Source organism: Crassostrea angulata, chromosome 8, assembly GCF_025612915.1.
Source record: "Crassostrea angulata isolate pt1a10 chromosome 8, ASM2561291v2, whole genome shotgun sequence".
NCBI lineage: Eukaryota > Metazoa > Mollusca > Bivalvia > Ostreida > Ostreidae > Magallana > Magallana angulata.
In genome coordinates this window covers 5,989,291-6,004,967 of record NC_069118.1, presented here as the reverse complement: position 1 = coordinate 6,004,967, position 15,677 = coordinate 5,989,291, and the positions used below count along the sequence as shown (strand labels likewise).

Genomic DNA, 15,677 nt, shown 5'->3' with positions numbered 1-15,677 from the left:
ATTCTTTTCCCCCGCGTATCAGTCTCTCTCGGCTTTCTATTCTATTTGAAAACTGTTTTCATTTCATATTATTGAGTATTAAATCATAGTCGATATGTACATGATTAATATCTTAATTGGTTTTGGGACCAGGCATCTACCATACGTAACAGTTTCGTACATGCTCAATTTGATAATTCAATCCAATTTTACATTTTCCTCTTTTTTGGAGATTTCGTTGTTGGTGGATCCATAAAATCTTCAGAATAAAATAATTTCAAAGGCAGGTGTAAAAATATAATAACGTATTGTAGTATCTTCTCAGAACTGAATTATTTTAAAATCAACGGAAATGGAAGTCAACACTTCTATAGACATTAAACCAAAGCTTTATCATGTACTGTGAACAATGGAAACTAAACATTGTATTACAAAAAGTAAAGTAATTTTATTTTCGCATCTTCCGCCCTCGTTGTCAGGGGGATGATTTTAAGACTAGACAAATTCCAAAAACAAGAGGCCCATGGGCCACATCGCTCACCTGAGGAACAATAGGTATGATAAAATCAGCTTAATGGAGTCTTAATACAAACTATCTGGACAATGTACAATAATACATGTAGATCCTGTATAAATAAAATCCATTTCCCCTGGATATTCTTATGTTTATAATCATTAGTCCCTTTTCTAACAAGATGATTTTATAGTCATATCATATGTTGAGTATTACAGTTCTCAAAATGATCCTTAACAATAGTTTATATATTAGATATAAACGTACATCAAACTCTGAACCTTCTCGGGAGGCCAAAGAATTGTCCTGGGGCCAAAGTCTTAACAATTATAAAGAAACATCTGGCTGATTAGTTTCTGAGAAGATTTTTAAAAATTTACCCTATATATTCCTTTGTTAAATTTTGACCCCCTATTGTGGCCCCACCCTACCCCTGGGGATCATGATATTCACAACTATGAATCTACACTACATGAGGATGCTTTCACACAAGTTTCAGCTTTCCTGGCTGATTAGTTTCTGAGATGAAGATTTTTAAAGATTTACTCTGTTTATTCCTATGTAAAACATCGACCTCCCATTGTGGCCCAAACCTACCCCCAGGGTTATGATTTTCACAAATTTGAATCTACACTACCTGAGGATGTTTCCACACAAGTTTCAGCTTTCCTTGCTAATTAGTTTCTGAGAAGAAGATTTTTAAAGATTTACTCTATATAATCATGTTAAACTTCGACCCCCCATTGTGGCCCCATTCTACCCCCAGGGGTTATTATTTTCACAACTTTGAATCAACACTACCTGAGGATGCTTCCGAAGAAGTTTCAGCATTGCCGGCTGATTAGTTTTTGAGAAGAAGATTTTTAAAGATTTACTCTAAATATTCCTATGTTTAACTTCGATCCCCCATTGTGGCCCCACCCTACCCCCGGGGGTCATGATTTTCACAACTTTGAATTTATACTACCTGAGGATGCATCCACAAAAGTGTCAGCTTTCCTGGCTGATTAGTTTCTGAGAAGAAGATTTTTAAAGATTTACTCTATATATTCCTATTTTAAACTTCGATCCCCCATTGTGGCCCCACCCTACCCCCGGGGGTCATTTTTTTCACAACTATGAATCTACACTACCTGGGGATGCTTTCACACAAGTTTCAGCTTTCCTGGCTAATTAGTTTCTGAGAAGAAGATTTTTAAAGATTTACTCTATATATTCCTATGTTAAACTTCGATCCCCCACTGTGGCCTCACCGTACCCCGGGGGTCATGATTTTCATAACTTTGAATCTACACTACCTGAGGATCCTTCCACACAAGTGTCAGCTTTCCTGGCCGATTAGTTTCTGAGAAGAAGATTTTTAAAGATTTATTCTATATATTCCAATGTAAAACTTCGATCCTTCATTGTGGCCCCACCCTACCTCTGGGGATCATGATTTTCACAAATTTGTATCTACATTACCTGATGATGCTTTCACACAAGTTTCAGCTTTCCTGGCTGATTAGTTTCTGAGGAGAAGATTTTTAAAGATTTACTCTATATATTCATTTGTTAAACTTCGACCCCCCATTGTGGCTCACCCTCAGGTGAGCTAAAAAGGTTAAGTTTACAATACAATAAGTTGTTAAAGTTGGTTTCTGGAAGAACAGACTTCGAAAATTTTTTACTTTTTTAAGCTTTAGTTTTTAAGATCTGTGTACAAACATAGAATTGTGAGCAAATCTCTGTATCTTGCTTATAATTCGAAGCTTAACACTCAAATATGGTTAGTAAATAGAAATTGTAAACAATTAAACACAAGAAACATGCACTACATGTATAACAAATAAAGAACACAATTTATTTTTTCGAAATGAATCATATATATACATGTATATACCTACATATTTCCGTCAGCGATATCAAACTCTATTTAAACTGAATAAACTCGAAAAAATGCCGAGCATCTCAACAAAACCTATTGAATTAATCTACATGTACCATTACGCAAAAGATAATGCCGAATTACCGATAGAATGAATTGTATTTCAGTACCCCTACATCCGATTTTGCTTAATTTGCGCAGGTAAACAGTTAACTGTTTGATTTACCGAAGTCTCTGTTTGATTTGATACGTAAAAATCACGAAATACAGACGATAGTTTCCAGGTTACAAAGCATAATGAGAACGAAACGAAAATCAGAACAAGCTAACACCAACGTCATGTGTGAAAACTGCCAATGCATTGAAATATTTAGCCTCAATTTACTTCACAAAATCGGCACCAATATATTTTGTATGTTTCAAAATTTCCCTTCATACGCGAACTGTTGCACAACAAGCAAATTCATCATAGTCAGATCGACCCTTTTTCGTATAATGTCATGGCTGCTTTAAACAAAGAACCTCGTTTTAGAAGTATGGAATCATTTTACCGGAAGCCGAACCCGAAGCTATTAAACTCATTGAAACACGCATTTCCTTTATTATTATTTTCGTAATAACTCAGATTTGAAACAGAATTACCACTTAATTTTTGCAATTTATATTTTCCTTCCCATAAGGATAATTATGCTAAACTAGGTTGAATTTGCCTCAGTAGTTCTTGAGAAGAAGATTTTTAAAAATGCACCCCCTTTTTCTACAGTTTCAAGGTTTTCGCCGCTTTGAATACAGATCAAACTTTTATTTCTGCAATTTATATTCGCCCTCCCATAAGGATGCTTTGTGCCAAATTTGGTTGAAATTAGATAAGCGGTTTTAGAGAAGAAGTTCAAAATGTAAAAAGTTTACAGACGGACAGACGGACGGACAGACGGACGACGGACAAAATGTGATCAGAAAAGCTCACTTGAGCTTTCAGCTCAGGTGAGCTAAAAAATAAATTATTTTGCTAAATAGAGTATCTATCACACAACCGTCTAAACGAATTCAAGACGGGGCTAGTCTGTGAAGTGAAGAGGGGCAAAAATAACCCCTCACATACAGGTAATGTGGGGAAAATAACTACATACTAGTTAGTAAACAGGGTTATTTTCTCCCCGTGTAATTTTCGCCCTTTTACACTCGCAAGCAACTTCGCCCCGTCTTGAATTTGCCCAGACACAGTTGTGTGTTAAGAAAGATAATTTGAGACATTGAAATTCGCCCAGTTTTACATTCGCCGGCTGATAACGAAAGCGAAAGGGGCGAAAATAAAGCGGGGGCGATATTTCCCTGTATAAAGTATACTTTACTGCAGTACTGACCGAGTTTGAGGTCCCAGAGTCTGATGGCTCCATCCATGTACCCCACGGCTAGCAGCTCGTCTTTTATCACCTTTGTGTTATACATTTCCAAATCATTCATTGACTTGCCCTGCTGTTTGTAGGACTTGAGTTCTTCTTCATCGAAAAGGATCGAGCATGTCTCTGTAAACATAAAGCTTAATGTTCAAATCCGTCTGTGGTGGTAATATTTGTTGATTTTGTTTTTATTGTTAAAAAATAATCATGAATTTTTGTGTGCTTAAGGGTAATAAGCCTTTCTAAAAAAAAACTTAACATATTGCATTATTGTAATTTTATATTAAATACTGAAATATTGCATTATTATACTTTTATGTTAAATACTGAAATCTGATTGGTTTAGACGCAGTTGATAATCCGTTCTATTACCCTAAGCCTTAGCAACAAACTTGGCAACAGGTGACACAACGAATTGTTACTTGCGCGTAAATTATGCGCGTACAGTTTGCCGTAAAATTAACTTCATTTCTATTTAAAAGCAGTGAAATTTTCTCTAAAATTAAGACATTCAGTATGATAAAATAAATGAGCCTGTTTGGAAGGATAACTGTTGAAATTGACACCCCTCGAAAACCATTGTCAACCTCCGCTTCGCGTCGGTTGACAGTGGTTTTCGAGGGGTGTCAATTTCAACAGTTACCCTCCCAAGCAGTCACTCTTTAGGGTGTTCCGTTTCCAACGTTTTTGTTAGGTTTGTTAGGTTTCTTTTTCTCTTTTTTTTAACTACTATTATTATTCTTCTTTTTCTTACTATTTTTCATACCCCCGCTCCGGAGGAAAGGGGGTATACTGTTTTACCCTTGTGTGTCTGTCTGGCTGTCCGTCTCTCCGTCCATAGCAAAAATTTCTGTCGCATTTATCTCGGCAACTATTTATCGCAGATGCTTGACATTTTTACACAGTGTTTGTATAGGCATGGCATATCATGGGATATATTTTTGTACCAATCGGACGTCAAATTCCTGTTAAATGACGACTTTGCTTATTTTTAAGATTTCACAGCAACGTTTTATCGCAGATGCTTGAAATTTTTACACACTATTTGTTTTGGCATGCCATATCGTGGGATATACTTTTGTACTAATCAGACGTCAACTTCCTGTTAAATGACGACTTTGTTTTCTTTTAGCAAAAAATTTCAAACAATTTTTTGTCAAAGAATTCTCAGCAACTGTTTATTGAAATGTTTACACAGTATTTGTTTAGGCATGCCATATCGTGGGATGTATTTTTGTACCAATCGGACGTCAACTTCCTGTTAAATGACGACTTTGTTATTTTTAGCAAAAATTTTCAAACAAATTTTCGTCAAAGATTTCTCAGCAAATGTTTATCGCAGATGCTTGAAATTTTTACACAGTATTTGTATAGGCATGTTATATCGTGGGATGTATTTTTGTACCAATCGGACGTCAACTTCCTGTTTAATGAGTACGTTGTTTATTTTTGCCAAAATTTTCAAACAAATTTTCCTCAAAGATTTCTAAGCAGCTATTTATCGCAGATGCTTTTTTTACATTCTATTTGTTTTGGCATGCCATATTGTGGGATATACTAGTATTTCTGTACCAATCGGTTGTCAGCTATCTGTTAAATGTCGACTTTGCTTATTTTGCATATTCACATCAGAGCGGGGGTATCACTAGTGAGCATTGGCTCACAGATATCTTGTTTAAGGTACTTCACTACACCGAGACTTATACTTTTTAAGACACTATGTCACAAGATGGCGATTAAAATGTTTTGTTAAACTGTTTGTATCAATCGATTCTGATGTATATCGTCATAGCTCAGTGATTAAAGTATCCGGCTTGTGAACCACAGGTCATGAGTTCGAATCCACCTGGGGCTTTTGTTTATGTTAACTGAATGAAATTTTTAAAGATATAATTTTTATCTAAAGTTTCGCATTTTTTCGCCTATTTGACATATATACTTCTTATCCATCATGCTTTCTATCATAATAAAGTAATTTTCTGCTGATTTGAGAAACAATTTCAAAGTGTAGTGAGGCACATTAAAAAAACTCAAATATCTCGAATATGCTACAACGAATTTTTATGAAATTTTTTGGAATAATACAAAATATCAAGATCTTTTATCACGAACATTTTTGTTGATGACGTCACTTCCGGTCGGCCGTTATATTCTTTTTTCTTTTTTTAAAAGTGACTGTGTGCTCCCTTTTTTTCAAATACGATTTAAGATAGAACATTGAAATTTTCAGGAATAATTTATTTTTGAATTCTTAGTGCCGATCAGGTCCGCTTAAACAGCATTTTTTTTAAACCGTGTTTTCAAAAAATTTTCAGATAAAAAAATTTACAATTTCTTTTCATTAGAATATGTTTTAAACTTATCAAATTTTAATATGAGCTGGTCGTCCGTCACTTCCAGTCGACACCGGAAGTGATTCCAAAATTTCAATTTTTGGATTTTTTTAAGCATATACGTTTTGTAGACATTTTTGTACTGAATACAAAACTAAAAATCGTTTTAGAATCGGAGAACGCATTGCAGAGATATTGCAGTTTTAAAATGACCTTTTCCGGAAATCTCAATATTGAAGCGTAGATCAAAAAATTAGTTTGACAGAAGTTAATATAGTACCTGGTACCAACATTTTGATTTAACCATATCATTTTTTCATAATCAAACGGAAGAACCACTTGTTGTTCGCAACGAGATCGTGTCTAATTATATAATAAATTTTGCTTCAGTGTGAAACAATCAATATTTTCTCATAGTTTATATTTTTTCCTGTAATTTTCCCCGTTAATTTTGGTTTTAATTTTCGCAGTGCATCTAGTGCAAATCATCGAAAAGTTAATGCGATTAATTAGCTTCAGCTAACATTAAAACCAATTATACCTTCTTCCTTGTTCCAAACAAAAGGAGTTGTTACGTTGGGCCGTTTCAGTTGTACTGACCCTATAACGTATATCCCGTTTCTAGAAATGTCGATTTCCAACCCGATATCACTAACATCTTTTCCAATATCTTTGTCTCGCAATGTCTTTATCACTCTTTTCTTCTCTGCATCGCAGACTAGAAACGTTTCATCTTCGGTAACGCAAGCAATAATCTGTCCATCGGAAGAAGCCTACATGTAAAACATATATAAATTCATTCAAACTGTTAAAAATTGTAACCACGAAACGAAACTTCGATGTTGCTGCATAAAATGACAAAACAAAGCGAAGTATAAAAAGTGTACGTTTTTCAATGAATTTTGATAATGTTTTTCTTTCAAAAGTTAGGATGTCGAGGCGTATTTACAACACATGCCATAAAATAACTTTATAAACTGTTTTCACTGGCTTAGAAAAATAACACATTTGAACTTGCGTTTTAGGATTCAAGATTTATTGCATTTAAGAAAAATCCCGAGTGTCTTGTCTTTTTTTTGTGGGGGGGGGGGGGGGGGGGGGGGGAGGGGGGGGCATAATAAATATTTCATACCACAAATGTTTCAACAAGATATTTTTTATCAGATGTTGATAATTGGATGATTTTTGTCACTTTTCCAGTTTTTGCATCGAAACATTTCAGGTTTTGTCTCCCTCGTGTCTGCGTAACTATTTCTGAAATAATAAAAACAACATTTCAATGGCAATATCAAAATCTATATAATAAAAAGTAAATAAGCCACATTGTTAACCTGAGTAATTTTTCTTGTGTCTTTTTATAGATTTTTATCACGAAACACGAAATGTGGAGAGGAAAAGGCGGTGAACATTTTGTAAAAAAAAAAAAAATAAGAATGCATCTACATAGATATCAGAGAGCTTGCATAATACATTTTTAACATCACACGTTTTCTTGAATTGTATAACGTAAAATTTAGAAAATGATTTTAGTATTGTTTTAAATAGTCATATACAGAATCTATATGATGAAAGAATTTCAGAGAATTTTGCTTTGACCTTGACCTATTACTTAGAAAATATCCCCCTGGCATAGAACGTCTAATTCAATCTCATTACTACATACAAGCAGTTTTGTTCAATCTGAACAATTAACCAAATGGGAAATAATCTATGGTCTAAAACTGGTTATAAATCTGCTTTGGCCTTCACGTTGACTTGGTTGAAGGTCACTGCACGCCATTAACCAAAAAGCTCTGTTTAAGAAAAGTATTAGCCAAAAAGGACTAAGTGGAGAGTATATATATGCTACTTTTAATCAAAGGCACTATGTGAGTGAAGTAGGAGCCAGATTGAAGGAAAGGGAGAGAAGATATGCCCCGGACAAGGATTTTGCTATGACCTTTACTTTTGACTTTAAATATTTGTTCAAGGTCACTACTAGCTGCAGGTCTGTAGCTCCTAGTCTGAAAAAAATCGGATGGACGACCTGGGAGCTACAGTGCCTCCCACAGTAAACAAGAGGCCCATGGGCCACATCGCTCATCTCAGGAAAAATAGATATGATAAAATCAGCTTAATGGAGTCATAATACAAACTATCTGGACAATGTACAATAATTCATGTAGATCCTGAATAAATAAAATCCATTTTTCCCCTGAATATTTTTATGTTTACAATCATTAGTTCCTTTTCTAACAGGATGATTTTATAATCATATCATATGTTGAGTATTGCAGTTCTCAAAAAGATCCTTAACAATAATTAAATATATGGGATATAAACCTACATCAAACTCTGAACATTCTTGTGAGGCCGAAGAATTGTCCTGGGGCCAAAGTCTTAACAATTATAAAGAATCATCTGGCTGATTAGTTTCTGAGATTTTTAAAGATTTACCCTATATATTCCTTTGATAAACTTTGACCCCCCATTGTGGCCCCACCCTACCCCTGGGGATCATGATTTTCACAACTTTGAATCTACATTACCTGAGGATGCTTTCACAAAAATTTCAGCTTTCCTGGCTGATTAGTTTCTGAGAAGATTTTTAAAAATTTACTCTATATATTCCTATGTTAAAATTTGACCCCCCCCCCCATTGTGGCCCCACCCTACCCCCGGGGGTCATGATTTTCACAACTTTGAATTTTCACTACTTGATGCTTCCACACAAGTTTCAGCTTTCCTGGCTGATTAGTTTCTGAGAAGAAGATTTTAAAAGATTTACTCTATATATTCCTATGTAAAACTTAAATCCCCCATTGTGGCCCCACCCTCCCCCAGCGGGTCATGATTTTCACAACTTTGAATCTACACTACCTGAGGATACTTCCAAACAAGTTTCAGCTTTCCTGACTGATTAGTTTCTGAGAAGAAGATTTTTTAAAATTTACTCTGTATATTCTTATGTAAAATTTCGACCCCCCCCCCATTGTAGCCCAACCCTACCCCCGGGGGTCATGATTTTCATAACTTTGTATCTACATTACCTGAGGATACCTTCACACAAGTTTGAGCTTTCCTGGCTGATCAGTTTCTGAGAACAAGATTTTTAAAGATTTACTCTATATATTCACATGTAAAACTTAAAACCCCCATTGTGGCCCCACCCTACCCCCGGGGGTCCTTATTTTCACAACTTCGAATCGGCACTACCTGAGGATGCTTCCACACAAGTTTCAGGTATCTTGGCTGATTAGTTTCTGAGAAGAAGACTTTTAAAGATTTACTCTATATATTCATACATGTATGAAAAATTTCGACCCCCCATTATGGCCCCACCCCACCGCCCGGGGGTCATGATTTTCACAACTTTGAATCTACACTACCAGAGGATGCTTCCACACAAGTGTTAGCTTTCCTGGCTGGTTAGTTTCTGAGAAGAAGATTTTTAAAGATTTACCCGATATATTCATATGTTAAACTTCGACCTCCATTGTGGCCCAACCCTACCCCTGGGGGTCATGATTTTCACAACTTGGAATCTACATTACCAGAGGATGCTTCCACACAAGTGTTAGCTTTCCTGGCTGATTAGTTTCTGAGAAGAAGATTTTTAAAGATTTACTCTATATATTCCTATGTTAAACTTAAATCCCCCATTGTGGCCCCATCCTACCCCCGGGGATCATGATTTTCACAACTTTGAATCTACACTACCTGAGAATGCTTCCACACAAGTGTCAGCTTTCAAGGCTAATAAGTTTCTGAGAAGAAGATTTTTAAAAATTTACTCTATATATTCCTATGTAAAACTTCGACCCCCCCCCCCATTGTGGCCCCACCCTACCCGTGGGGGTCATGATTTTCACAACTTTGAATCTAAACTACCTGAGAATGCTTCCACACAAGTTTCAGCTTTCCTGGTCTTATGGTTCATGAGAAGAAATTTTTGAAATTTCTCAAAAATTTTCATAAATTCCTAATTATCTCCCTTTGCTAAAGGGCGTTGTCCTTGATTTTCACAACTTTAAATCCCCTTAAGCTAAGGATGCTTTTTGCTAAGTTTGGTTGAAATTGGCCCAGTGGTTCTTGAGAAGATGTTGAAAATGTGAAAAGTTTACAGACGGACGGACGGACAGACAGACGGACGACAGACAAAATGTGATCAAAATAGCTCACTTGAGCTTTCAGCTCAGGTCAGCTAAAATCTGCAATTAACGGCTCTGAAAACTTTTTTCAGACAGAAAGCTGGACCTGCATCTAGGTCACTACACACCCGATATTCATAAGTTCTGTTTATTTGATGTATGAGCCAAATTGGGCTAGATGGAAAGTATTTATGCTCTGAAAAAATAATTTTTGCGCGGTCCTATATGACCTTGGCCATGACCTAAAACTTTGTTCAAAGTTACTGCACACCCTAGACACTATGTGAATGAATATGTGCTAGATTGGTCCAACGGGAGAGAAGATATGCCCCGTCAATATTTTATTAATAATTCTGCAATGACCTTAACCTTAGACTTAGAAACATAGTTCAAGGTCACTGCACACCCTTTACCCAAAGGCACTTTGTTGGTGAAGTATTAGCCAGATTGGGCCAAGGGGAGAGAAGATATGCTCCGACAAGCAATTTCGGACGGACAGACAGACGGACTGATATCTTTGGCGCCCTCAGAGCGAGGCCCTAATTATCACCTCATAATTTTCAAAGAATTATTTCTTTTAACTTATATTAATATAAAGGACAAGAGCGTACAAGGCCTGACAAATCCCCCGTACCCAGGATATTGAAATCGCACATGAACATAAAAAAATCTTTACATTTGAAATTGTGCATCAGTACATGTACATGTATAATATAGAACTGCATTCTCTGACAAATAAATCATATACATTAATAAATGTACTTGGTACTTATCTTCTTTGTTTAATTTGATGCTTTCTACGCATTACAGCACGACCACATATCGTGCTAGCACTATTTTTATCCGACATTGTATGTACAGAACATGAATATTACGTAATTGATGTCATTATATAAATGGTATTACAAATCTTTTTCATAATAATCCAATAAAAAAGCAAATCATATTTTACTTAAAAGCAAATGAATTAAAATTAAAACGCCGTCTATACGATTCGAACACCATCTCCATTGAGAAGGATGGACTACGAGCCTCCGCTTATCATAGTGAGCTACGTTGACACATTTGAGTTCAGGTTAATAAATTTAACTCTTTGACAATAATTTATAAAGTAAAACGTTTTTGGTGAAAATCACAAATTTGACCCATTATGGGTCTAGACTCCATCTTAATAAATCAATAATAAAAATCAAATAAAATTATTCTTTAAATAAAAGTACTTTTAGGATGGAGTCAGGACCCATTCATACCGTATTTTACAATTAAGTACAGCGAATGATCCAAGATTTAGGCAAAAAACTATGTGCAGTTTAATTTGGAAACATATACCTGTTGTGTTTATAGAATGAAAGTACAATATTGACTCCCATCGTGGAATTTATGATAAAAACAATGCATACAACTCAAAAATTAATGTTTTAACTTAAATTGAAATTCTGTCGTCTTCATTGCTAAGAGTGGGGGATATACAACGCCTTGTACGTCCCTGTTCTTTCAGCAAGTGTAAATGTACGATTAAATATTTAAATAAGCAAACCATGCTTGCGCTTCAATTACACGTCATTTGAAAGTATTAGACTGTATAGTACAAATCAATATGTAGTGTAATCACAGGCAAAGACACTGAAAAATGTAAATATTTTTTGGTAAAAATTGGGATTTCTGATGCCATGGTTTTGAGCATATTTTTAAAAGTCAATTGACATACTAGTATCCTATGTGATTCCTTTTCTTTTCGAAACGTGTTAAATATTTCACCTTAATAGGAGAGAATTCCCTTGATAAAAGGGTGATTTGTACCAAATTCGCTTGGCCTAGTGGCAAGAGAGAATAAGTTTGAAGTGTGAAAAAAACACAGATGACTGACAAGGAATGACCAGAGGCGCTCTCATGACCCTTCGTTCCAGGTGTGCTTAAGGGTAAAATGGTAACTATTTCATTTAACATCCTCACTACATGTATATGCTGCTAACCTTTGCCCCCATTGATAGACCGCACTTCATTACTCAGAGCTAAGAATCCCTCAAATTCTGAAACAATAGTAGCTGTTTCCAGGGATATGGCCTTCATTTTGTCATTTTTTGTGCTCACTATAAGTGTGTCGTCATCGTCCAGGAGAACCTCTTCGGAAACATTGGTGTCCTAAACGAAATTCATTGATTTACACATGTTTTATTGATCAGAATCGAAAGGATTTGGAAAAAAGTTCTTACAACTTACAAGTTCCTCTCCTCATAAAATTCAAGTAAATATCAATACATTCGTCTTGCTTTATAAGCAAAACAATGCAATTTTTTTATCATTTCTCTGCATTTTTACGTGTTAATTCAATGCATCAAATTATATACCAGAGCAAACCGTTTGATGACGCCATGTTTAAGGAGGTCATAGATTTCATATATAGCAGTCGTCTGTTCTTTATCTTGGCGACGTATGAGTGCGTAACGGGGGTTCTTCATTGGCATGATTTTTCTAAATGAACAAATAAATCAGCAATGACGGAAAATGTACTATTAGTCTGTATATAAAAAACGATTGTCGTTTTTATCACATTGCTTAATTATCAAAGACATTTCATAAAAAGTTTTTTTTTTATAAAAGTAATGTTGCATAATTGTTTTTCCGTTGCAATAAAAGTGAAATTTTGTCCTGTGTTCTCACTTCCCTCTCTTTATGCCTAAATACATTTATAGATTTAATATGTAAAATACGAGTGTAATAGTTGAAGTATACCAAACAAGAGGCCCATGGGCCACATCGCTCACCTGAGGAACAATAGGTATGATAAAATCAGCTTAATGGAGTCATAATACAAACAATCTGGACAATGTACAATTGTACATGTACATTGTAGATCCTGTATAAATAAAATCCACCCCCCCCCCCCCCCCTGGATATTCTTATGTCCCTTTTCTAACAGGATGATTTTATAGTCATATCACATGTTGGGCATTGCAGTTCTCAAAAAGATCCTTAACCATTGTTTATATATGGGATATAAAGCTACATCAAATTCTGAACCTTCTTGTGAGGCCAAAGAATTGTCCTGGAGACAAAGTCTTAACAATAATAAAGAATCATCTGGCTGATTAGTTTCTGGGAAGAAGATTTTTAAAGATTTACTCTGTATATTCCTTATATGTAAAACTTTAACACAAATCCCCCTATGCTGCCCCACCCTACCCCCAGGGATCATGATTTTCACAACTTTGAATCTACACTACCTGAGGATGCTTCCACACAAGTCTCAGCTTTCCTGGCTAATTAGTTTCTGAGAAGAGGATTTTTAAAGATTTACTCTATATAATCCTATGTAAAACTTCGACCTCCATTTTGGTCCCACCCTACCCCCGGGTTCATGATTTTCACAACTTTGAATCTCCACTTCTTGAGGATGCCTCCACGCAAGTTTCAGCTTTCCTGGCTGATTAGTTTCTGAGAAGAGGATTTTTAAAAATTTACTCTATATATTCCTATGTAAAACTTCGACCTCCATTTTGGTCCCACCCTACCCCAGGGTTCATGAGTTTCACAACTTTGAATCTCCACTTCTTGAGGATGCCTCCACGCAAGTTTCAGCTTTCCTGGCTGATTAGTTTCTGAGAAGAAGATTTTTAAAAATTTACTCTATATATTCTTATGTAAAATTTCGAGCCCCCGTTGTGGCCCCACCACTACCCCGGGGGTCATGAATTTCACAACTTTGAATCTACACTACCTGAGGATGCTACCATGCAAGTTTCAGCTTTCCTGGCGTTATGGTTCTTGAGAAGAAGATTTTTGAAAATTTCTCGGAATTTTTCATTCATTTCTAATTATTTTCCCTTGAAAACGTGTGTGACCCTTAATTTTCACAACTGTGAATCCCCTTTGCCTAAGGATGATTTGTGTCAAGTTTGGTTGAAATTGGCCCTGTGGTTCTTGAGAAGATGTTGAAAATGTGAAAAGTTTACGGACAGACAGACGGACGACAGACAAAATGTGATCAGAATAGCTCACGTGAGCTTTCAGCTCAGGTGAGCTAAACATGGAAATGATGTCCTCCTTGACATACCCTAACCTTTTATAGGGAGAGTATTACAAAAGTAGATATTCATTATGATGGTTTATATTGGAAACGTCAATTAAGATAAAAATAAATCGAATGCAATTTGATTTTTAGATGACAAAATAATTCCACTTCTATCGTTGAGTCGAGTTTAAATTAACCTTTTTAATTTCCCCATAAATATTGCTTAAAAAATTATAAAAATACAGACGTATGTGATGGTCTGTATTAAATTGTCATATCTTATAGCATGTAGATAGGTGTAAAAACAACAACAACAAAATACAGCCAGCTAAAACAAACTCGAATCGTTTAGATGTAGCCAATGGAATTGATCGTTACAAACAGAAATACGACTGTGACCTGATTCTGTTGCTCTGTTGCGGAAGTTTGTTTTGGACGTCCTTCCTCGCTCTGTCCCACACCCTGAGGATGTTATCCTGGGACCGGGTAACGAACAGCTTCAGGTCGCATGTCCTTACATCCACCAGAGAGATTGAGTGCGGGAAATGGGAAGACACTTCGCTGCCCGTTTCGTTTGATATACAGACAATTTTATCGTTACAGACTACCATGGATCCGTAGAGAGAGTAAATCTTGTCGATACACTGCAAATGTTTCAGAGCTGAAACAAAATAGACATCAATTCTAAAATCTAAAATTGTTTAGTCTTAAACAGAGTTATCAGTTACCGTGCTCTGCGGAAAAGCTCGATCAGTTGCGAATGAACGGTTACCTTCAAGAGTTCGTATTTCATTCAGATCTGCAATATCCACCAACACCACATTGTCCAATCCTTTGGAGATGATGATGTGGGTCTCGTCAGACGTTATCGCCATGCTGTTGATGTCTTCATCATCCTTCATCTTCACGACACGGGAAAATGTATCTTCTCTCACATTATACACACAAAGATATCCCATAATCTCACCCGTAAATGCAACAAAATTTTCAGATCCTAGGAAAATGATTATCAAAATCAGTTACTTAATTAAGACCCAACAATCAAATCTACGATAAGAGGATGTTGCGAAAAAAGCGGGAATATTTCCAGACCCTGAAAGGACCTTTGAATATCCGTATCGCTTGAAGAGTCATATAGATCTAAATGTAGACACATTACGTAGACGACTATATTTACATAGCGGGTGTGTTCCGTATGTAAGCAGTTGTAATTATATCATCCCATGTTTATAAAGTATCTAGATATTTTGAATGTTTTTTTTTTTTTTTGCTTTTAACAACTTGTACATGTATCTTTGAAATTGGCATACCCGGTTATTTCAAAAAAGGGAGAAAAAATCAACTGTATACATTGATACGTACATTGTTTTAAAATCCCTTGTTAAGAAGAAAATGTTTTAACGGGGACTTTACACAGTAAGTAAAAAAATTCAGCGCGCATG

At 35.7% G+C, this 15,677-nt stretch overlaps 1 protein-coding gene across 2 annotated transcripts in view; it reads right to left on the bottom strand.

Moving 5' to 3' along the window:
* LOC128161570 (NACHT and WD repeat domain-containing protein 2-like) overlaps positions 1–15,677 on the bottom strand; it is a 35,737-nt gene that overhangs the window by 3,699 nt on the left and 16,361 nt on the right. For both annotated transcript variants that reach the window (XM_052824880.1, XM_052824881.1), the window contains 7 exons: positions 15,008–15,229; positions 14,635–14,896; positions 12,572–12,695; positions 12,197–12,365; positions 7,226–7,347; positions 6,635–6,866; positions 3,725–3,886 (listed from right to left, as the gene is read on the bottom strand). In XM_052824880.1, the coding sequence (XP_052680840.1) occupies positions 3,725–3,886; positions 6,635–6,866; positions 7,226–7,347; positions 12,197–12,365; positions 12,572–12,695; positions 14,635–14,896; positions 15,008–15,229 (1,293 nt within the window). The remainder of the gene's footprint in view (positions 1–3,724; positions 3,887–6,634; positions 6,867–7,225; positions 7,348–12,196; positions 12,366–12,571; positions 12,696–14,634; positions 14,897–15,007; positions 15,230–15,677) is intronic.